Source organism: Carex rostrata, chromosome 15, assembly GCF_964058835.1.
Source record: "Carex rostrata chromosome 15, lpCarRost1.2, whole genome shotgun sequence".
NCBI lineage: Eukaryota > Viridiplantae > Streptophyta > Magnoliopsida > Poales > Cyperaceae > Carex > Carex rostrata.
Window position 1 is genome coordinate 8,909,104 of NC_135932.1, and position 25,131 is coordinate 8,934,234.

General features: G+C 36.7%; 1 protein-coding gene and 3 pseudogenes across 6 annotated transcripts in view; 1 reads left to right on the forward strand and 3 right to left on the reverse strand.

Moving 5' to 3' along the window:
• Window positions 1–819: 819 nt before the first annotated feature.
• Window positions 820–25,131, reverse strand: part of LOC144566672 (dynamin-related protein 4C pseudogene) — a 36,748-nt pseudogene continuing 12,436 nt past the window's right edge. Inside the window, exons 2-3 of one of the 3 annotated variants that reach the window (XR_013515253.1) lie at window positions 22,533–22,562; window positions 820–925 (exon numbers count right to left, since the gene is read on the reverse strand). The product of XR_013515253.1 is annotated as a dynamin-related protein 4C pseudogene, transcript variant X2 (transcript). Of the gene's footprint in view, window positions 926–22,433; window positions 22,563–25,131 lie in introns of those variants that run through there. The other 2 variants (XR_013515252.1, XR_013515254.1) reach the window with 2 other exon arrangements.
• Window positions 825–24,613, reverse strand: LOC144566671 (dynamin-related protein 4C pseudogene; annotated as a pseudogene). 2 transcript variants are annotated; one of them, XR_013515251.1, is made up of 2 exons: window positions 22,533–24,613; window positions 825–925 (listed from the first exon to the last, which is right to left on the reverse strand). The product of XR_013515251.1 is annotated as a dynamin-related protein 4C pseudogene, transcript variant X2 (transcript). The 2 variants fall into 2 exon arrangements; XR_013515250.1 differs by lacking the exon at window positions 825–925 and having other exon boundaries at window positions 22,434–24,613.
• Window positions 932–2,515, reverse strand: LOC144566674 (dynamin-related protein 4C pseudogene; annotated as a pseudogene).
• Window positions 12,895–15,948, forward strand: LOC144566679 (uncharacterized). Its single transcript, XM_078316704.1, has 6 exons — window positions 12,895–13,373; window positions 13,599–13,922; window positions 14,015–14,254; window positions 14,704–15,060; window positions 15,362–15,424; window positions 15,642–15,948. Exons 1-6 carry the CDS (start codon window positions 13,002–13,004, stop codon window positions 15,768–15,770), a joined length of 1,485 nt encoding a protein of 494 aa, XP_078172830.1. The 5' UTR covers window positions 12,895–13,001; the 3' UTR covers window positions 15,771–15,948.

Sequence of the window (25,131 nt, forward strand, 5' to 3'; positions counted from 1 at the left end):
TTCTCTGTTCTTTCTATCACATCATAAAATTCATCAAACACCTACCTGGGAATACAATTCCATTTGATTCAAACCCATAAAAATTCCCACTAAAATTGACTGCCAAACAGCCTTGAAAACATTCTCAAATTTGAAAGGATATTCGACTTTAGAAATTACAAATCTAAACATTCTATTCCACTTAAAACTTGCGTATACCTTTCTTTTTTTCTTTCTGACAATCACTCTGGTTCATTTACATAACTAGATTTTCTAAATTAAATCCTCTAATACCTATTTGAAAGCACCGAGTCTCTAAAAAGCCACATAACAAGAATGTATTTTTTTCTCCGATGAATAAGTATAGTACCAAATCTGATCCGGATGAAACATATTTTGTAGTACTCAGAACTGAAAATCCCAATTAGAATATCATCTTTTTATTAAGAACATCAAATTATGCCATACCCTGAAGGACTTGTAAAGTTAGAAGAGAACAAAATCAGAATTCCACTTGGGAATTTGGGCTCGTCAGAAGCTATTTCATAAAGAAGAGCAATCTACGTTCAAAGCAGGAAACCGATTCCTGAAATGTAATAATTATTTGGTAAATGGATTTTTAAAAGTGATATTATAACTTGTTGACTTAGTCAATAGGATGATTACATCTGTAACAGAATATAGTTAAGAGTCTTAAGTCTAGGCCCTTAGCTATACTTTACATTCAGTGTTTATAAATACATGCACTCTGTAAGAAAGATTTCAAGATTCACTCCCATACTATGAACTAAACTGAGATAACTTTAAGCAGAAAGCGTTGATCAAAGTATCAGAAAAGAAAATCAGGAGATACTAATTAGAATCAAGGAAAGTTAATTTGATAACTAAGATAAAACAGAGATAACAACTTAATACATAATTGGACAGCATCACCATATTCTCAGTCCTCAGACCCCACCATCTATTAACCCATTACAAAATATAACCCAACCACCTCACAAAATAACTATAGATTAATTAACTAACGAAACAAAATATGATCATATTACCAACACCCACTGAATTCACAGAAAACAAACACACATCATTTACCTTCCACAACAAAAATACGATCCATGACCTTGGCCACAATATCCTTGGACTCCTTCAGTAGCTCTACACTCTTCTTGAGCCGGTCCCGCTTTGTGGCAATTGCCGGCGACTCCTCCAGCATCCTATCTACTCCAGCCATTTCTGGTCCCACCAGCTCATTGATAAGCTCAATCTCCAGTTCACTCTCCACCATGTTTTTGATGCTGTGCAAGATATGCAGCGCCACACAATCAACCAATCTCAGCACAATTGACTTCCAATAAGCAGTCAGCCGCATCCTTATGTCAAATGCTTGCTCAGCTACGTCAGTATGCGCTCTAAGATGTCCGACCTCAACCTCTCCAAAGGCTTCTAGGGAAACCTTAGTAGGTTTGGAGTGGTCTTCTATCGCCTCCATGAAGTCTTCCTTTTTTTCCATAAACTCAGTCCACCTTTTCATGTAGTCCGGGTTCGACGTATAATCGGAGCACAACTCCATCTCAATCATGTTCTTCACAAACTCTTCCGATTTGGCGCTCAACCTAGTAATGAGATTGTGCACCACTCTTTGGCTTGTGGACTGAATTTGCGGGTAGTTTTGTAGATGCCGCAACATTGTCTGGATTGTGAGATCCTCCACGTAAGCCCAGACAACATTGATCAATTCATGTGGTTTGTTGGAGATCGAACGGACCTTCCTTTGCAGAAGGACACAGAAAGCTGACCTAGGCAGGAAGTTGGGAAGCCATATTCCCTTGGCCTCTTCCAAAACACTCACTTCCTCCATTAGAAACAGATCATCGGTAGTCGGGCAGTTGGAAGGGAGCTGACTAGAGTAGCTCCAAAGCATCTCGTAAACAGATCACCGTTGCTGATAACACATTCAATATTATGCTTTCTTTCGGAGCAATATACCCCATGATTGTGTGAGAAATCTGCTCGTAGATGTCTTCGGGCTGACCATGAACCGGAACACGGGTAATGCCCGGGAGATCCACCAGGGTTAAATCAGGAACCCCTTTCTTCTTGACAACAAGGGTAATCGGTGCATCAGAGATTCCCTTTCCTGCACCGGCAATCTCAATGGTTGCCTCGTTAATAGCCTCAGTGATCCCAGCCTCGGTCGTTGGCACAGTTTTGTTTTGGTACTCTAGATGGAGCAACGGCTCAGTGGAGTCGGGATCACCTTGTAGACGCATGACCAGGGGTACCCGTGTGCAAATGCCCTGGCCACGTGGCAGGCTGATGCCAGCAAGAGACTCCAGCACGCTCGACTTTCCGCTTGACTGATCACCGACTACGACAATTGTAGGGAGCTGGATACCCTCATCAGTCACTTTAAGTCGACGGAGTTGGTCCACAGCATCAAGCAGGGGACGGATGTTGTTATTGTAGGATGAAATAAGAGCATTTCCCGCCATGGTTTTAGTTACAGGGTGTTCACTAATTGGTGTTGTTAGTTGTTTTTTTGTGGTGGTTGAAAGAAACTCTGCTGAGTTGAGTAGCGAATTATAGTTGATGATTTTCATTTTATAGCTGATGAGGGGGGGGAGGTTTCTTAACCGGGTTAAGAAAAACAGAGGGGACCAGAGAGTTTCTGGAACGGAACTCGTGTGAAATTTGGGACGTGCTATTGTGACCTGTTGGAGCAGCTTTCCTTTTATTTTTTTAAAAAAAAAAATTGATGGGACAGATGTGAATTTGCATTATTGAACTATTCGAGAACTCCGATGTAATACTTCCTTCTTCTTCTTTTTTGTAATCTCTCTGCTCTAAATAACTTTTTGTTTTAAGACGTGGCAGTCCTTCGCCTTCAAGCAAAGCAAGTTACTTTAGTTCTTAAGTAAATTGAAATAAAAAAAAAAGCTCTCAAGTAAATCAATACTTTTGTTTGAAGACGTGGCAGGAGTAACTTTTGCTCCCTTTCTTCACTCAAATAACTTTTTCTCTCCACTCAAAATAATCTCACTAACTTTTGTTTATTCTTATTCATTTTAAACTTTGAGACTAAGCAAATGAACGATCCGGACTGATTTTTCTTTTTGCAACATTATTTAATATTGTTTATTCAAATATTTTGCAATATTTTTTTAATACTCTTTATTAATTAATATTTTTAATCAAACATGTACAACGTTTTATTTGCAACATAGTTTAATTAATATTCTTTATTTTTGCACATTAAATAATACTCTTTACTCAAACATTCAACATTTTTTAATACTCTTAATTTTTACATCATATTAATCTAATTATTTTTGTTCATTTTTAAAATTAAACAGATAACAAATTCAAATATTTAGTAAATAAATCAAGATTTCCTACAACTAATTTTATGGTACAACAGAATACTTATTTCATTACATCCCCATAGTCAACCCCATATGTACCCATTTTTATGGGTTCTCACTTTTTTATAAGTGGGTTGTCATCTCCATCAAATCTCATTCCTATAATTCCATGATAAACGAACATAGTGGTTAAATTTTGAATAAGCAGTGACTATTTATCCTGAAAATGACGTGAAAGTTTAATTGGTCAAGCTAACTAATTAAAATGATAATTGGTCGAGTTGAGATTTCAAATGTCAACATCGTCGTATTTATTTCTTCAGTAGCTTTTTTTTAAAGTAATGTTGTGCATGCAGATAGAAAATTAATTGTCTTCTAACAGTTTAGTTATTTTATCATTATAATAACGAATATAAATTATCCATTTTTATGTGTTTTTAATAATAAACTAATTTTAATAAAAAAAATATATACTTTACAAATACTTAGCATATATAATTTTTTTTTTGCTTTAATTAATACTTAAGAAGGGATAAAATTACACCATTTTATAGTGACACCATATATATATGTTTATAAGTTATTTTCGCAATTCAATGTCCAAACATTTGATCTGAATATCCATATTAAAATGTGCTTGGAGACCGAATTTTATAATTTTTTGAACTTTTTTAGTATTTATTATGATGTGTACAAAAGTGCTGCTTTTAAACAATTTTGAACTATTGAAAAACAACGACTTTCAAAATTTCTAAATAAATAGTAAAAATTTCCAAAAAAATGTAAAATTTTGTCTCCAAGCACATTTTAATATTATATCAAGATGTATCACCATAAAATGGTGTAATTGGATTCCTTCTTATTTACAATTTACATGACATGATCGACGTATCAAATTATAAATATACTTGAGTGACCAATTCGTGACAAATAGCAAAGTTTAGTGACCTACAGCGAAATTTACCCCAAAAATAAATTAGGATATGTTTAAAAAACTGGTAAATAAGTTATTTTTATTTCTAATACAACACTTAGAAAGTTTCAACAATAATTTAAGAAAAAAAATAAAACAATTCAATACGTGAAAGATCACAGGGATCCCACCTCAAACTCTTATTTCTCCTAATTTCTTTTACTGGTGCACGGCCTCACTAAAATCCATCCTCCCTCCTTTTTATTCCTTGAAGGAGAAGGAAATGAATTCCTAAAATCCCATCCAATTTTGGATTGAGATCCGCACTGTCTCCCTCTTTTAATTTTGTGACAAGTCGACCCCTCCCCTTTTACACTACTAGAATAATCGTTTTTTGCATGCCCAGCACCGTTTTTTTGCATGATTGAGAAGGCCCATGCAAAAGAAATGGCGTTTGTTGACTTTTTAAACTTGTTGCATGCGAATTCCCATGTAACAGATATCGCATGCAATTGTACGAAGTGCAACCATGCAACTGTGTGATGTTCAGTCATGCAAATAATTTTTGAAGGTCAGATATTGTAATTAATTCAAGGTCCATGCAACAACTCAACTCCATGGCCATGCAACTACTTAAAAACTTAGTAGATATTATATTTAATTAAAGCTCCATGCAACAACTCAACTCCCTTGTCATGCAACTACTTAACCACTTAGTGGATATTATATTTTATTAAAGGTCCATGCAACTACTTAACCCCATGGCCATGCAACTGCTTAATCCCATATTTATATTATATTTTTTTGAAGGTCTATGTAAATAGTCATCTATCATTCGCATATAAAAAGTCTGGACTGAAGTTCGAAACATTTGCATGGGACTAGACATGCAATAGTTTATTTACTGTACACAGATTCATTTCTATTTATTTGATATTTCCTTTTCAATGAAGCTTGAAATCAAAATACACAACAGCACGAATAATAGCAGTATATAAGAATTCAATACTTTGCTAACTTAATTAAATTCTTGCATTTAGAACAAACCTTCCAAAATAATGGAGGAACAAAAACAATTGTACAAAATATGTATCAACACACATACAACTTTTGATTAACCAATATTAAAACTGTTGAATGGAAGCATCGAGGGCCTAGAAACCAAATTCATCCTCATCTTGGTCCATGTCCAACTCTTCGTCACTTGAAAGTTCAATTTGGTTGACCTCTTCCTCATCCTTATCTTGCGAAATTGCATCGTCTACTAGCTCGAACTCGCCTTCATGAGGGGCCAAACCATCCCAATCAAATTTTTCACCATTTGAAACCTCGATTGCATGATCCGGCATTTCATCTTGGAAAAATTCTAGGTTGGCATCGACTTCGTCATCGGCACGAAACCTCCCCTTCGTGCTAGTTTTCATTGCCACCCACCATTGTTGTCTTTCAACTTTATCCGATGCGTAAGGAAGGTAGAAAACTTGGATTGCTTGAGGTGCCAATATAAATGGTTCATAATTTTTAAGACGAGAAGCATGTTTAACCTCCACAATTCCATGTTGGTTGTCCACCCTTACACCATTTGTTATGTCAAACCAATTACACTTAAAAAGAACGACCTTGTTGAATCCATCATAATCTAGCTCAATTACCTCTTGGAGAAGTCCATAGTAGTCTTGTGGTGTGTCATTTCTATCCCACTCCCCTTTAATGCAAACACCGCTACTATTTGTTGACTTGTTTCGCCCATATGCTTCCGTGTGAAATCGAAAGCCATTAACTTCGTACCCACCGTAGCATTTCACTTGTTTTTGTGGCATGAGTGAAGCCTTTCGAATGTAGGGGTCGCAATCATGATCAGATAGAACCTTCTTCCGTAGCCAATCTGCGAACCTATCTTCAAGAACTTTGTCCAATTGTTGTGCGGATCTGGCTTGTCCAGAGTTTAGCATGCATGCATCAAACTCTCTACACATTCAAACATGTCAAAATATAAGAGATTAAGGTTGTGTTTGAATAGGTACTTTTGAAATCATCAAAATAAACATATCATAAGATTGTACCCTAGAAATTTATTTTTTATCTCTGGACAATTGAGGATGACATATGTGTGCGCAGCTTTAAATTCCTTCTCATCGAGAGTCCTTCGGTCCGACCGCGTCCAAAAACGTCCTGCGGTATCAAATATCGAGAGGCGTCTCCGCGCAGGGTTACTCGTTCCAACCCCTTGTTGCTTAGTTTTAGAATTCTCCGTAAAATAACGAGTGCAAAATGAACCAATTTCTTTAATAATTGTTGCCTCAACGATTGAACCCTCAACACGCGCCTTGTTCGTGACTTTCTTTCTCTGTTCTTTGTTTTGTCTGTAACAATTACAAGTGTTTAGATATGGAAGCAATAAGTGAATCACAAAGAAAGAGACTAAGAAAACACACACCTTTCACATGCATACATCCATCAAGCCCCTACCGGTCCACCCAATCTAGCCTCTTCACAGACATGGACCACAAGATGCTCCATAGAATCGAAAAATGCCGGAGGGAATATCTTTTCCATTTTGCATATTGTGACCGCAATATCCTTTTCTAATTGGTCAATACGGGATGGATCAAGCTCCTTGGCACAAATCTCTCTAAAGAAGCTTGAAATCTCACACAAAACATCCCATACGTAATCAGGAACGAAGTCTCGAAATGCAACCGGAAGAAGTCGCTCCATGAACACATGCAAATCATGGCTTTTTAGCCCAGTTAATGTGTTTGTTTTGAGGTTTACACACCTTGACCAACTCGATGCATATCCATCGGGGAACTTGACATTATTCTTGAGCCATATTAAAACCTTCCTCTTATTTTGTGGAGAGAGTGTGAATGGAGCCTTTGGTTTTTGCATCTTTCCGGGATGATCCGGGTCCGATATTAGGTTCTGAATGGAACGATTGCAAAGAAGAGCCAAATCTTTCCGTGCCTTTTCATTATCCTTGTTCTTGGCCCCCATGCCTAGAATTGTGTAAATCAAATTTTCTGCGAAATTCTTTTCCACATGCATCATGTCAATATTGTGTTGCAACAAATTGTCTTTCCAATATGGCAAGCTCCAAAAAATGCTCTTCTTTGTCCAATGGTGGGTGACACCATAACCTGGAAACTGGTCAAGGCCAGTCTGTTTACCCTATTTCATCCTCCCTAGTTTATTTATCATCGTGAGCCGCTCCTCCCCCGTTACTTTTCGTGGTGGCCGATCAAAATCTACCATACCCTTTTGAAAATTGTTCTTATCGCGACGAAATGGGTGATCTAGAGGCAATAAGCATCTATGACAACCCCACCATGTAGATTTCCCACCATACTTTAGTCGGAATGCCTTTGTTGCACCCAAGCAATGAAAACATGCTAATCGGCCTTTAGTACCCCACCCACTTAGCATCTCCAACGCGGGGTAATCGTTTATCGACCAAAGAAGTGTTGCTTTCATTTTGAAATTCTCTTGTTTAGACACATCCCATGTAACCACTCCATCCTTCCACAATTTGTTCAATTCTTCAATTAAAGGTTCAAGAACAATGTCAATGTCCCGACCCGGATGCTTAGGTCCAAGAATGACAAGCGCGAGAAACATGGTATCTTCTTTCATTATCATTCCGGGTGGTAAGTTATACGGAAAAACTAAAACCGGCCAACAAGAATATGGAGATGCATTTGAGGTGAATGGCATGAATCCATCCGTCGTTATCCCCAACCAAACATTTCTCACCTCTTTAGCAAAGGACGGATATTTCTGTGCGAAGTGCTTCCAAGCCTCACCATCTGCCGGGTGCACCATAATTCCGGGCTTCTCACGGAAACCTTCTTTATGCCATCTCATTTGGACCGCATTGAAGTGGGTCATGTACATCTTTTGCATTCTTGGGGTGATAGGTAGATAACGAAGTGTCTTTTGTGCAACAGGTTTGGCATTCGTATTTGATCACATTGGCTTATATCTCGGTGTATGACATACATCACAACTTGTCTTGTCCTCTCTATCATTATAGTAAAGCATACAAAAGTTTGGGCATACGTCTATATTCTTATGCTCCATGCCGAGCGGCTCAACCAATCGATTGGCTTGATAGAAGTTTTCCGGCATTTTTTCACTAGGGGGAAGCACGCTTTTGATAAGACTCATCATCCCATCAAAGCATTTTTGGCTCAATTGATGTTCCGACTTCAATGCGAGTGCTTGTGTAACGGCCGATAAGATTGTGTGTGATTCGCATTTCAATTGGCCCGTCATGTTCTCTTCCCAAAGCGGTGTATCCAATGCGGCCATCATGTCGAAGAATCTTTTGGCCATTCCAGTAGGCTTATCCTCCTCCCAATTGAAATCTTGCCCAGCAGCTGCCCTTACCATATCCGCTCCCACTTGATAATTGTCATTAATGAGATCTGATGGTGGATGGTGCGAGACATGTTGAGATGTCTCCTCACGTTCCTCCCCGTGTGCGTGCCAAATGTTATATCCAGGACGAAAGCCGGATTGGTAAAGATGCATTCTCACGGTTTGCAATTCTTTGGTGTTGAGGTTTTCACATTTCATACATGGACATAAGATACATTCCTTGCCATTGTGGAGAGTCACAATCGAGGGGTCTGATTTCACTACATCAACAAATTCTTTCACACCCTTTATGAACTAGGGTAGAAGCTTTCCATTGGCATTTAGTCTATTATACATCCATCTACGATCCGTTGCCATTTTACTATAAAATTGTTTGTCAAGAGGTATGAGTTAGCAAATAATTTAACTACATTTGAAACATGGACAAATAATTGTAATATAACAATTTGGGGTATGTACAATCACAAATAATTGAAATAAACATATGCAAATTTGGGACAGTGAACCAGGACCAAATTGGTAATGAATATACTAAAGAAAACAAATAATTGGGACCTTGCTCAAAAGAGTACTTACCTCGCTTTCTAAACTCCAACTAACTGCAGCTCCCTTCTATGGTTCAGCAGATTAGAAAGACTGCAATGGGTTTTCTGTGATCTTGAGATCTTGCGGCCAAATCACTACCTAAAGATAAGAACGAGCGCTTTTTGGTTGGCTTTTTTGGCGGAGACACTATGACCTATTTTGCGGAGAGACTGTAGGTTAAAAACGGCGCTACTCTGATTAGAATGATAAGAACGAGCGCTGGTTACAGATAGTACTCATTATTTATGTCTCAATACCCATGTAAATAGTGGTCAATTTTTTATTAGGCATAATTTGTTTTCTTTGCGTACCCACAGTGTACGCATCATATTAAACTGCACCCTATGTATATTCTTGTGTAACATACACACAACAAAAGAAAATGAATAGTGAGAAAAAAGAAATGAACATAGTTCTGACATCCTAAATTCACACAACTAAACTCACATCCTACTTAAAAAGGTAAAAATAAACATAAGGCTCACATCCTACTTAGAAATTAACATAGTTTTGAGATCCTACTCCACGTCATCCAATACATCATACTAAACACATCATATCCCTGTTCCTTAAAATTATTACAAATTACTACTTCAATCTTCATCATGTGACTGCAGTGGGTCGTCTCCCCCCCCCCCCCCCCCCGCTGGCTCCCCCACAATCATTTCCCTTTGATGAACCCCCCTAAAGAGCACGTAAAAAATGTTTGTTAACAATGAGTCAAACATACTTGATTGTTTTCATAAATTAGGCAGGATTGAGGTGTAGAACTTACAGGAAAAGTTGGAAGAGGCGCTCCAGTTCGCTTGAAGAGCTCTGCAAATAATTTTTTATCAAACCCCTAAACCCTAAAATTCAGCAAATCCCTAAACCCCTAAACTTGGCCGGGCTCTTGAAATAATTTAACCAACCCCTAAACTCAAAAATTCAAAAAAATTAGGAACTTTAGGAAGGGCCTAAACCCTAAAATACACCACATATCGGGGATGGGGGTGGGGGTGGCGGTGAGGGTTGGGGTTTGTTAGATCTATCGTACTTACCACTTGACGACCGATCCCTCCTCCGATATCCGATCAATCGACACTACAAAGACCTAGGCACGACTTTAGTGGCTTCTTAAACTCCGATAGACGACGGCGACTCAGCGAGGGAGACCTTCGAAGATGAGAGCTTTGTGGGAGAGCGACGGCTGGAGTTTTTGAGAGAGATAGATTGTGTAACTGTGGAGTGGGATTTCAAAAAAAAAAAGCTAAGTCCTGAAATATTCTCGTGAGAATTAAGTGGGGAGGGGCCCTTTGCATGCACTCTACGGTAGTGGAATATGAAGTACTATATAGAGACCGTTTGATTAGGATCAGGCGCCAATTATAATGTATATTGTGGATGGTGTAAGGTTCCGATCAAAACAGAAATATTATCTTACCTTTGAGAAAGATGTGATGCATTTAGTTGGGAGACCTACCCACTCGGTGCTCTTTAGCATCAGGTACCGTAATAATTATGTTTAAATCGGAACAGTTTGATCTAATCCTTGCACGATCATTGAACCAACTTATGCAACGTGTAGGGTCAGATTTAATATTATCTGTTGCGTTATTGCAGAGTGTATTCACCCTGTACCGATATACAATTTCAAATCTGCTAAATCATGTCCATTCATCACCAATCGGACGGCACAAGAGCTGTAGCTGTGATCATTATGTACTGGTATGTACATAAACTATTTTGAAAAAATCCAAAAATGAAATTTTTTTTGTTTCTTATAACACATCTGACCAAATTATAATTAATAACGTAATTTTATATACTTTCATTTTTTCTAACCCCTTCAAAAGTTAAAAACAAAATTGGACCGTCCATTTTGATGTAAATTTTGAACGGTCGATCTGCGATGAAATGACTCAAAATTTATTTTAAAATGATCAAGAGTTAACATAGAACTTAGCTAGCGCAAAATATAATAAGTTTTGTTATGTATCGGTTTCGATCCACCGCAAAGTTTTTATAGCCATTTGATGCTTCGATATTCTGTCAAGTGGATGGAGGGGTGAATAAATACTTTACTTGATGAAACTTTCCCGCAAGACATTAAATACAGTGTTCTTCGATTCCAACGGTTCCGATCGATCTCCGGGACCATAATTTTATTACATCTTCATTATCCCTTCCATCAAGAGTTTATGTTTCATATTGATACATAGATGTCATCCATATATCCAACTCACATTTAATTGTAAACATAAATTTTATGTATAAAATCATCTTATTATGAAATAAAATACAACATTGTTATTCATTATTGCATAACTACTATAATTATTATTATTTTCATTATATTTTTTTAAATGATAACATTGACATTCTTGCTAAATATGTAATAAAATACTAATCATATATATATATATTATGCATCAAAAAGCAAGGAAATATAAACATAATTTTTTAATTAAATTTACACATTTAACTTAAAATTAACAAACAAAATTATTAAATTTCGGAAATAATATATGCATCATTTCTTATATTAATGACCTACAAATATTCATCATATTAATCACAAAATATATATTTTGAGATCAGGTGGCTGTGCCGCTGTACTTATTCCATTCAACAAGGATTTTGAATGAAATTTCAAACAGAGCTACTTCAACTAATGGAAGCGCAAATTAGGCTTAATTAAAGGAGACTGACTACTCTGCACGAAGCCATTACCACTCTGTTCCCATTGAACAACTTGGGCGCTATGATGAAATTTCATTTCCCCCCATTCTCAATTTAGGGCGCCCGCTTGCGTACCTTGAGTTTCCAATCTCTGTGCTATCTGATACCTAGAGTTTTCGATCAACAAACATCTCAACCGTTCATACAAAATCTGCAAGAATCTCAAATTTGGGACGCTATCTAGGATCAGGACACGATGGTTGGGTAAAAATGATGTATCTCAGAGGACTAGTGCTACAGGGTTAAAAGGTCCTTTACCACATCGATTTTGTCGAGAGAAAACAAAACCAGCCGCCATTAACCTCCTCTCTTACTAAGAGAAAAATTTGCCTTTCACTATTTGAAAAAATTTCGCAAATTTCTACATCAAGGAAGTCTCACAATCTCTCTCACTTCCACTACGCATTAATCTGAGAAAGGCATTAGGTACTGATCTCTCCTAAATTTCTTCTTCTTAGTTTCCTTTTGATTAGAGAATGTCAAAATTGAAGTAATTAAAGAACTATGTGCCAATCTGGGCATATATGTGTAAATTAAACCTTATCTGTTGGGATTTTGCACTAATTCTATAAGCAATTGGAATTTAGGCAAATTATGTGACTGTGCAATGGTTGCTAATTTTTTAAATTGAGAATTTTTTTAGTTCTCTTCAATGCAACTTTTTAAGTTATTGGAAAACCTTTCAGCAAGACGTTTTTTTAGGAAAGCTTTTAGCAGATTATAATTTAGCAAACCTAAATTTTATATGTACTATATTGGGATTGGTCTTAAGGTGTTTGATAAAATTCTCAAGTCAAAGTTTTTCTTCCTGTTTTGGTCTAATATCACTATTTATGCTTTTGTGTATGACAATCAGTATTTATTGGAAAACCTTTCCTCAATAAGTAGTTGTACTTCATATATAGTGAAAATTCCTTATTTAAATGGTAATATGATTTAATTTTACTCTTTTTTCATATTTCTCATAGGTGTTACTTTAACAAAATTATGTAATTCATATTTAGACCAAACAACCAATTTATAGATAACAACTTGTTTTTCTCCTTTCCGGTAAAAGACAAATGGGTCGTCCCAAGAAATCTCAACTCACAAGAGCAAAAGCTGCCAAATACGGCAAGGGGAAACGTAGTACAGATCGTACCCAGTCAGTGCGTGGTGGCAGTTTGAATAATTCCCCAGAAGTTGAAATTACACGGTCTCAACCTCCAAAAAAGAAGGGACAAGGCGCTGGACAGATAAGGCCGGTGAAAGAGGATATCGCTGACCGACCAGTGATATGGCGAGTTGGACCACACGAGTTCACCTGTGCAAAAAGTGCAAATAAAATTACAGCGACAATCACTAGGCTTGCCCTCAAATACATGCCTGCACCATTAAGATCTTTTCACAGCTTTGATAAGACAATAAAGGACAAACTGGAGAGGGACTTTCTGGTAACATTTTTTTTATATTCATGCTTACCGATCACATAATACTACATTAATTTATCAGCTTTTAAGATGATGCTTCTTAATCTTTTCTGGTAACCTTTCTGGTAACCTTTTCTGGTAACCTTTTCTGGTAACCTTTTCTGTTAACCTTTCTGGTAACCTTTTTCTGGTAACCTTTTTTCTGGTTAGTAAAATTAAGATGATGCTTCTTAATCTTCTTGAATGTAGGAGAGATACACATACCACGAAGATGAAGATGTCGACCGCTGTCGTGCAGTACTTGATGCCATAGCAGCCAAAAGGTATTGTGAGGAGCTGGGTACAGCAAGGAGGAATCGTATTGAAAAATACAAGTGGGATATTGTTTCTTGGAAGGCTGATGTGCCGCATTGGTCTGTGGTGCCCGAATTCTGGCGAGGCCTTTGTGATATCTGGTTCACAGAAGAGTGGCAAATGGTTAGTAAAAAAAACCATATAAACCGCACCAGCTCTGGTGGCACGATCTCCCACTACGCTGGATCAGCTAGTGCTCACCAACATTTTGAGAAACTGGTATTCCTAACATTTACGCTCCAATATTATAATTGTTTTCACATTAAACATTCATCTAACATTTAATTATCAAACTTGCTTTTCATTTGAAGACTAAGCTGTTCAATGGGAGAAAGCCAAGCATGGAGGACCTTTACATCCATATGCACTGTGCAAGAGAAAATGGTGTATCACCGGTTGTGGCTCAAATTAGTCCACCCAAGGAGGGTGTGGCTGAAGATAATGAAAACAATGATGGTAATAGGGAAGTGGATCCAAGCTGCGAGGAGAGTACAATGGAGTTCGATATCAACACCTTGAAATTTACCACCACGGAAAAGGAAAATGTTTATGTAAGTTCAATTTACAAACATTGATTACCATTACAAATATAAAGGACTGGTAAGATGAAACATGTGGAAAGGGTAATTAAAAATGATGGAAGGGAAATTAAATATAAGGGTAAGGATGGAAGCGTAATTGAAAATGAAGGGTAATTTAAGATGAAAATTATATGTACAAAATTATTTGCCTTAACCAATTTAACATGTAATGCCCACAATTCACAAAATACAAATCATTTTCCAATACATTATTTTCGGCATTCCTCATATAAGAGCTTCATATTGGTCACTACAGTAGGCTTAAGGCACTATCAATTTTATGTTAACTTAACAAATTCATTGTCATCTCATTTTCACAACATAAGCCTCGTGCTTCTTAGACATATGCCTCTATATAAAAAATTTTGGTTTCTCAATTTTCACTTTAATACATATTTAGCATCTGTTCCAATTAATAGATGAAGGTCAAGGCATTGAAGGCTGATCAGGCCAATGCGGAATTAGACGAGAGCACCTTATTTCTGACAGCCCTAGGCGGACCAAAACATGGCCGCGTTGTAGGCTTTGGAAGCGTGATAACACCAACCAAAACAGCAAACAACCGAGATAGGCAGAGCCAAACATCTTCTGTATCCGGGTTGACAAATTGTGGGCAACAGGAAACCTTCACTAGGTCAGAAATGAATGCAATAATGGAAGAACGTGATCGTCATATCGCCGAGGAGCGTGCTCAGATGAAAAGGGATCAAGCACAGAACCTATTAATGTTCGCCCAATTGTACAAGACGATTGGGATCCAACACCTTCCTTCACAGGTTCGTATTTCCAGAATAGTAGGGAATATGGGTTCTTTCAAAACATCCGACTCCTTTTATAACATGGAAATAATGGCACATATTAGATTGCACTTTTTATAACAACAGACTTTTAAAACAACTAATTACCTTTGTCCTTTCACATTTTTAACTTATGCACCACCCACCACTTATGAACCAACAACTGATGGTTAGTAAGGAATATTGGTTAGGTGCATGGTCCCACCTCTCAACTGATGTTAGTCACATCTAACAACCTCAGATAAAAATCTAAGTGATTTTAATGTTACCAATCTGACAGGATGATCTCACATCTCAACCATCTCAAGAAGTACCATCACAGCTAGAAATGGAATTCAATCATGTAAGTACATTTACAATATTGGTTGAACAATGCACTTATCTAACTTATCTTGTGGCATCAACTGCAACATTTGTAAAAACAAGCTCAATGTAACTTGGTTCCCTTAATTGGTAATAGTATTGTATGATAAATAATAATAAGTTGTTTAGAGGCTTCAACTGCATAAATAATTGTTATAATAATAACATGTTCTAATACAATAATTTGATATACATAGGATGCTGCTGGTTCTATACAACCAAATCAGGGGCCTTTCCAAGCATTGCTGAGTTCTCAGAATGTACAAGAAATTGTTGGACATGATGCTGCAATGTCTGATTGGTTGGCCAATCAACCTTCAACATGAAGCAGGGAGGTCTAGTGTGGTTGGCAATAGTAAGGGTAAATTATTTTGGTAATATTTTGGGTATATTTTGCAAATTCAGTGGGGGTTTGTTTTATTTTGTTAATGTTTGAAAGGTGGGTATATTTTGGTTATATATAGAAGTTACTCTTCTTATCTTCTTATCTTGGTAACTGATTGAAAGGTGTTGTTTTACTGCTTTTATAATGTTGGAAAAATGTATGATAACTATAGTCTTCTGGTTATATATCAAAGTTAATTAATCTTTTTATCTTGTTCGTTGTTTTCTATGGATGTACTCTTTTATGTGTTATATGTAAATCTTGTTGAATGGTAATCTGGAAATTGGTAAACAACACTGAATTGGTACCATATTGGTACAGGGAGGGAGGATTGTAAAATTGGATTATGTTTTATTGCCTCCAGTTAGCTCATTTTAGACATCGCGATTTTCACGCAAATATTGGTAACTTATGTGCATGCAAAAAGTGCAAATCAATCATATCCGTGCATTGCTGTCATCCATATAATAACTACATATTCCTCCCATGTTATAACGAAATCATCTCCCTTGCAAATAAACATATGGGGCCCACGTTAACTAACCTTGCAAATAATCAAGAAGGTCCCACGTTATCTATCCTTGCATATAGTCTAGTGGGTCCCGCGTTCCCTTGCCTTGCATATACTACGGTGGGACCCACGTTCGCTCCTTGCAAATAGTATGATGGGACCCGCACTCTATTCCCTTGCATATACTCCAAACTGGGTCAACTCTCAAAGTAGTTGCATGGCTAATTATTGCATGACAATTCTCATGTAACAGACTTTTTGCATGGCTGTCCTTGTAAATACTGACTATTTGTATGGAAGTCATTTGCATGGTTGCACTTGCATGCCAAAGGCCATGCAAAAAGCCATTTCGGGGCTTGTTGCATGCCAAAGGCCATGCAACAAGCCATTTTCGTTGTCATGCAATAAACGATTATTCTAGTAGTGTTAGCCACTTTTTTTTCTCCTGTTTGCTTACCGATAGGGGTGGCAACAAGCTGACTCGGTCCGAGCTCAGTTTGTCAATTCTGGACCGAGTTACAGTCGAGCAAACTAGATCTAGGGCGTCCGAGCTAAAAGCTCAACTTGAAATCGTGACAAGTCAGTTTAAGCTAGCTCACGAGCTGATGAGCTGGCTCGCTGGGTTTGACTTGATCTTGTTTTAAGAAGAAAATGAATTCTATGAACTTTTTGGATCAAGTTGAACCAAGTTGGACCGAGCTAGACACTATAAAAAGCACACAAAGTCATACAAATTCACAAATAGATGTCTAGCCGAGCTAGCTCGCGAGCAAGCTAGGCCCCAGCTTAAACTTGTTAATTTTAGACCGAGCTAGTGACAAGATGGCCCATTAACAACATAGTCGAGTAACGAGCGAGCAAGTCAGGTGCGAGTCACAATCGAGCCATGAGCTACGAGCTTTTTTGCCACCCCTACTTACAGAGCCAACATTTTTATTAATATCCAACTTTAATTAGAAATTATCAAATCTAACCAGGTTTCTTGGCTTTTATTAAAAATACCCAAACCATGGACTAGATTCACGGTTTGGAATTTTTATTTCAAACTGTGAACCTAGTCCACGGTTTGGAATTTTTTTTAGAACAAAAATTATGAAATCCTGTGGTTTGAGATATATTTGAATTTATGAATCATAAATTTATGTTTTCGATGATTTTTGAATCATAAATGTAACTATAATTCATTGAAAACATCAACATCAACAAAAACATAAAATATTTTATAACTACATTTTAGAAGATTTGTAAACGTAATTCTTAATATATCTCTTTGAATTTTGAAAAAATAATAATAATTACCATGTAAATGACATATTGAACAATCTTAGATAATTTTAATGATCTTTGAATAATAAATGAAACTGTAATCCATTAAAAAAATAAGCAAACTCATACAATAAATAATAAATGTATTTTAAAATAATTATATGAGTAATTCTTGAATAATCTCTTAAGCTTTTGAAAAAAAAAAATTATGAGCATGTAGAGGGACATAGGTTGGATATTATAGTACATTTATGGTGATCTATAAATATAACCATAATTCATTTAAAAACACAAAAAATTACATACAATTAATGCACTGAAAATGAGCCCTAGAAGAATTACAGGAGTAATTTCAAATATATCTTTTTTTTTTAAAGGGAAGATTTTCGGAGCAGATTTGTTAGAAGAGACAAAGAGCATGGTTGCGTCATCGATGTTTTGGCAATGAAACATCGATGCACTTATGTCATTGTTAAGTCGGGCATAAAGCATCGGTACGTTATCAGTGTTTTTGCACGGAAGCATCGTTTATTTTAACTTTAAACGGCTATAACTTTGACTAAGAAAATTGAATTTGTGCATACAACCCCAATTCAGAAAAGGGGGACGAATAGTTCGGCTTATGTGAGTGCTCAATGGGCCTTGTTTAACCGTGACACAGTCACTGAGGAATGTGTATCCTCTGTATTAACTCAAAAGTGAATCTATCCAGCGAAGGTAGAAGAGCCAAGTACCAGCTCAAGTCTCACCCTCATCCCAAAGACATCATCTATCCATTTTGCCTGCAAAATACAATCTCTACTATTTACTATTTGCCCATTCAAATATCATATTCTTTTATATTTATCCATGAAAATGGTTTGCCTAATGATAATTAATGTAGTTAAATATGTTTAATCAGTAATCACAATTATGGCAATGGTTAAAATTACCAATATGTCCTTCCTTCTCCGAAGAGTTAGAAAAATATCAATTCAATGTACTTTCTAATCAGTAAACATGTGGACAGATAATATCTTGGACACAAGGAAGAAGTTATTTTATTTAAAAAAAAAAAAAAAACTAATGCAAAGAATGATTGAAATACTAGACCATACAGAGGAAAAAGGTAAAATCATCATTTTAGAATTTTAAGAAAATAACAGTCATCAGTTAGTTTATTTAACTAAGCAACTACAATCCACATTATTTTAATAATTAAACAAATAAAAGAATCTGATGTTTGGATGGTTTAAATATCAAAATTCATGTTTTGATGAGAAAATATCTAATTACAACAAAATTTAATGGGTATATACATCAAACTTTCATGTCGGATTTTATCTCCTCAGAGTCAGAGCCCAGTAGCCCAGGAACGAATTGATCCAATTATAAACCGTCAACAAAAAGATCAAGCCCAAGCCCAAGTCAGATGAGTCTAATGTAAATAGGTCTAGCCTACTATAAATTATATATAGGTCCATGGGGGGTTCATGTTCATCATGTAGTGAGTCTATAAAATAACCACAATCTACCATGAGTGAGTCTATGTTACTATGCATAGCACAGATGCATTCATACTATGGATAAATTTCTTCGTTTTGAAAATCATAACAGTCGATCTGAACCATTCAACATGATTTAAATATGAATATATACTTGCAGACCAAATTTTACATTTTTTAGAATTATTTTACTATTTTTTTAAGATAGGTTGAAAATCATTGTTTTTGGATGGTGCAGAATTTTCAGATGATTAAGTGATTTTCTACCTATCTTACAAAATAGTACAAAGAATTCTAAAAAAAATGTAAAATTTGATCTGTAAGTAAATATTCGTACGAATATATTGATCTGTAGTACGGACCCTTCCTTCCATGCTATGCATAGTACCATAGACTCATCCACAACTAAATTCAACTCCTTGATGAGTTGGCAGTCTCTGTCAAGTTTTTCAAAAAAACACATAAGAAGAAGAAATTACAACTCCTTTGTATTGTAGTTCTTTAATAAAAAAAAAGACATTGCTATTAACTCCTCTCTCAAAATTTTTGATAAATCCATTATTTTCCAACATTGTAAGGCAAATACAAGCTTCTTAAGGCGCACAGTAAAAACAAAATGAACAGAGATCAAATTCAAACAGATGGACACGTACTTCCTCATGATTTCATGAACCGAACAAAACCATCTGGCAATTTGTAAAAAAAGTTAGTGACAACCGAACAATTAAATAAAGCTTGAACTTCTTCTCAATTTCTGGTTGATCACTTTCAACTTCTCATATAAAATCATTTTTCTGAAACTGAACATTGGAACCCACAACCTCCTCGATCCGATGTTTCGGAAAAAAAATATCACTTATTAAAGAAAGATTTGCACACATGTAGGTTACAGTACTGTACCAACCAACAATTACACAGAATAGGTGCTGAACAAGAACCAATGTACCATGCATATTAGAACAAATATCCCTCATTACTATTTACTAATTTGTTTAACATTTTCTGTTGATGGAACTTATTGCTGGAGCTTCCTGCTTCATAAAGTCAGGCTTGGACGCAGAAATAGAAAGAACATCGATCTGGTACCATGACAAGTATGTCCTAGCTAGTGTGATCCCTCTATTTTCATTTCAGAAGGTTTGTGGTTCCTAATTTCATTTCAAAAGAAGACAATGTACAGAATCAGGAAATTGTAAAGGTTGACCAGTCAAACATTGTCAAGAATTAGTGTTGGGAATGATGACCGGTCAATCAATTAGTTAGATAGATACTTAACAGAATTGGTTAGGATGCTAACCAACCATGTAAAACCACCTATATAAAGGTCTATAGCATGTAAAGAAAACCATAATAGAAAATATGAAATCATTCTGAATTCAATTCTCTCTTTCTTCTATTCTAAGTATCTCTTTGTATCTCTTGCATCAGAATATCGATTAGTAATTAATAAACTTATAATATTCTCAAATTTGAAAGGAGGTACAAGAAATTACTAATCTAAAATATTTTAATTATTCCACCTGTAACTTGCATACACCTTTCTTCCTGATAAACACTGATTCATTTACATTACAAATAATCACAATGTGGGGGGTAGATATTCTAAATTAAACCCTCTAATACATATTTGAAAACACAGAGCTTTATTGTAATTCCTTTGAAAAAAATTGATGGGAGTGATGTGAACTTGCGTTATTGAACTATTCGACAACTCCGATGTCATACTTCATTTTTTATTTTATTTTATTTTTTCTAATCTCCCTGTTCTCAATAACTTTTTGTTTGAAGACGTAGAAGTCCTTAGCCTTCAAGCAAGTTACTTCAGCTCTCAAGTAAATCAATACTTTTGTTTGAAGACGTGGCAGGAGCAACTTTTGCTCCCTTTCTCCACTCAAATAACTTTTTCTCTCTCTCCACTAACTAGGGGATCTTCAATGAGTTTTCTTTTTGCGACTAATCAATACTTTTGGTTATTCTTTATTCATTTTAAAATTTGAGCCTTTTTAAAATTTGTCTCTCTCCACTCAAAATAGTCTCTCTCTCTCTCTCTCAAATAATCAATACTTGTGGTTGTGGTCATTCTTTATTCATTTTAAACGTTGAGACTAAGCAAATGAACGATCCGGAGTTCCGGATTGATTTTTCTTTTTGCAACATTAATTAATATTGTTATTCAAATATTTTGCAATATTTTTAATACTCTTTATTAATTAATATTTTTAATCAAACATGTACAACGTTTTTTTTGCAACATTGTTTAATTAATATTCTTTATTTTTGCAACATTATATAATACTCTTTATTCAAACATTCAACATTTTTTAATACTCTTTATTTTTACATCATCTTAATCTAATTATTTTTGTTCAATTTTTTTTTATTAAACATATAACAAATTCAAATATATATATAGAGAGGTTGACTAATATCAAATCGATTGTTTCTGAGGTCTCGGACATCTAAGTTGTTTTTTAATTTTCAAAATTCAAAAAGTCGATCCAAACCGTTAGATGTGATCTCTATATTGAAATGTGCTTGGAGACATATATATACACTTATTTCCTAATGGACCGAACAATTTAGTATCAGGCAATTTGTAGGAAAAAGTTGAAGACAAGCAAATATTTAGCTAATTCTTCCCAATTTATCTAGCTAATTGTTTGCTGTTTAATCACTTTAAACTGCTCATCTGATTTAATTCCCTAAAACTGAACCTTGCAAGATCAATGCGAGGATTCCACAGCACTGCTGAAACCCCAACCTAACCCTGGCCGGACCCCACAGCCTTCTCGGAGAAAAAAAGAAGTCACTTCTTAAAGAAAAAATTACACCCATAGAAAGAATTGTACCAGCAATGACACAGAACTGGTACTGAACAAGAACCAATTTACCATATTTCATATTAGAAGTTTAGAACAATATCCCTCATTATTATTAATTTGTTTTGCATTTTCTGTTGATGGAACTTGTAGCTGGAACTTCTTTATACAGTCAGGGTTCGACACACAAATCAGGTGTAAATTATGCAGTCTATAAAGAAGAGAACAAAATCAGAATTCCAGTTGGGCGTCTTGGCTCGTCAGAAGCTACAATTTTCATAAAGAAGAGCAATCTACAAAGCAGGAAACTGATTCTTGAAATGTAATTATTATTTGGTAAATAGGATGATTACCTCTGTAACAGAATATAGTTAAGAGTCTATAAATACATGTACTCTGTAATTGATTCGTTAATGAAAGATTTCAAGATTCATTCCCATACTCTGAACTAATTAGCTGAGATAACTTTAAGCAGAAAGCGTTGATCATGTAGCAGAAAAGATCAAAAGCAAGACGTATACTAATTAGAATGAAGGAAAGTTCATTTGATAACTAAGATAAAACAGATATAACAACTTAATACATATAACTGGAAAGCATCACCATATTCTTAGTCCTCAGACCCCAGCATCTACTAGCCCATTACATAATAACTATAGATTAATTAACTAACAAAACAAAATATGATCATATTACCAACACCCACTGAATTCACAGAAAACAAACACACATCATTTACCTTCCACAACAAAAATACGATCCATGACCTTGGCCACAATATCCTTGGACTCCTTCAGTAGCTCTACACTCTTCTTGAGCCGGTCCCGCTTTGTGGCAATTGCCGGCGACTCCTCCAGCATCCTATCTACTCCAGCCATTTCTGGTCCCACCAGCTCATTGATAAGCTCAATCTCCAGTTCACTCTCCACCATGTTTTTGATGCTGTGCAAGATATGCAGCGCCACACAATCAACCAATCTCAGCACAATTGACTTCCAATAAGCAGTCAGCCGCATCCTTATGTCAAATGCTTGCTCAGCTACGTCAGTATGCGCTCTAAGATGTCCGACCTCAACCTCTCCAAAGGCTTCTAGGGAAACCTTAGTAGGTTTGGAGTGGTCTTCTATCGCCTCCATGAAGTCTTCCTTTTTTTCCATAAACTCAGTCCACCTTTTCATGTAGTCCGGGTTCGACGTATAATCGGAGCACAACTCCATCTCAATCATGTTCTTCACAAACTCTTCCGATTTGGCGCTCAACCTAGTAATGAGATTGTGCACCACTCTTTGGCTTGTGGACTGAATTTGCGGGTAGTTTTGTAGATGCCGCAACATTGTCTGGATTGTGAGATCCTCCACGTAAGCCCAGACATAATTGATCAATTCATGTGGTTTGTTGGAGATCGAACGGACCTTCCTTTGCAGAAGGACACAGAAAGCTGACCTAGGCAGGAAGTTGGGAAGCCATATTCCCTTGGCCTCTTCCAAAACACTCACTTCCTCCATTAGAAACAGATCATCGGTAGTCGGGCAGTTGGAAGGGAGCTGACTAGAGTAGCTCGAAACCATCTCGTAAATACGAGCCGCTCCATGGAGGCTTTTCTCATCAGGAAACTCATCATACTCCCCTTTTATGAGTGACTTCTCTAGAGATTCTCTCAGAATTTTAAAGATGTGCAAGATTGCCTTAAGAGCATCGGTTCTATCCGACAACTTCTGAGGCATGCCATTTAGGTCAGACATGCATCTGTGAAGCTTCTCATCAATCTTCTTAACTATATCAGGCAAGCATTTTGCTATTATTGATGCCTGAATTTGAGTGAGCCTATGGGCAAGAACCGGAATACCGGTCATTGACTTGTCAATCTGCGACAGCAAAGGATGCGAGTTAAATAGACGCTTCTCTTCAGCCCGAGCCTCCTCATACGTCTCATCACCCACCCGATTTCGGACGCAAACGTAGCCAAGGCCAATGCGGACATCATCCACAGTGACCTTCTCGAGTAATCCCTCCGGAGCCTTGTCAGACTTGGTGACCACTGCTAGGGTTCGCTCCCCGTGTGGGTCGACCTTTTGAGACATTCGAATAGATTCGCACGTGGGGAAGTCCACCGTTGCTGATAACACATTCAATATTATGCTTTCTTTTGGAGCAATATACCCCATGATTGTGTGAGAAATCTGCTCGTAGATGTCTTCGGGCTGACCATGAACCGGAACACGGGTAATGCCCGGGAGATCCACCAGGGTTAAATCAGGAACCCCTTTCTTCTTGACAACAAGGGTAATCGGTGCATCAGAGATTCCCTTTCCCGCACCGGCAATCTCAATGGTTGCCTCGTTAATAGCCATTGTGATCCCAGCCTCGGTCGTTGGCACAGTTTTGTTTTGGTACTCTAGATGGAGCAACGGCTCAGTGGAGTCGGGATCACCTTGTAGACGCATGACCAGGGGTACCCGTGTGCAAATGCCCTGGCCACGTGGCAGGCTGATGCCAGCAAGAGACTCCAGCACGCTCGACTTTCCGCTTGACTGATCACCGACTACAACAATTGTAGGGAGCTGGATACCCTCATCAGTCACTTTAAGTCGACGGAGTTGGTCCACAGCATCAAGCAGGGGACGGATGTTGTTATTGTAGGATGAAATAAGAGCATTTCCCGCCATGGTTTTAGTTACAGGGTGTTCACTAATTGGTGTTGTTAGTTGTTTTTTTGTGGTGGTTGAAAGAAACTCTGCTGAGTTGAGTAGCGAATTATAGTTGATGATTTTCATTTTATAGCTGATGAGGAGGGGGGGGGGGGGGGAGGTTTCTTAACCGGGTTAAGAAAAACAGAGGGGACCAGAGAGTTTCTGGAAAGGAACTCGTGTGAAATTTGGGACGTGCTATTGTGACCTGTTGGAGCAGCTTTCCTTTTATTTTTTGAAAGAAAAAAATTGATGGGACAGATGTGAATTTGCATTATTGAACTATTCGAGAACTCCGATGTAATACTTCCTTCTTCTTCTTTTTTCTAATCTCTCTGCTCTAAATAACTTTTTGTTTTAAGACGTGGCAGTCCTTCGCCTTCAAGCAAAGCAAGTTACTTTAGTTCTTAAGTAAATTGAAATAAAAAAAAAGCTCTCAAGTAAATCAATACTTTTGTTTGAAGACGTGGGAGGAGTAACTTTTGCTCCCTTTCTTCACTCAAATAACTTTTTCTCTCCACTCAAAATAATCTCA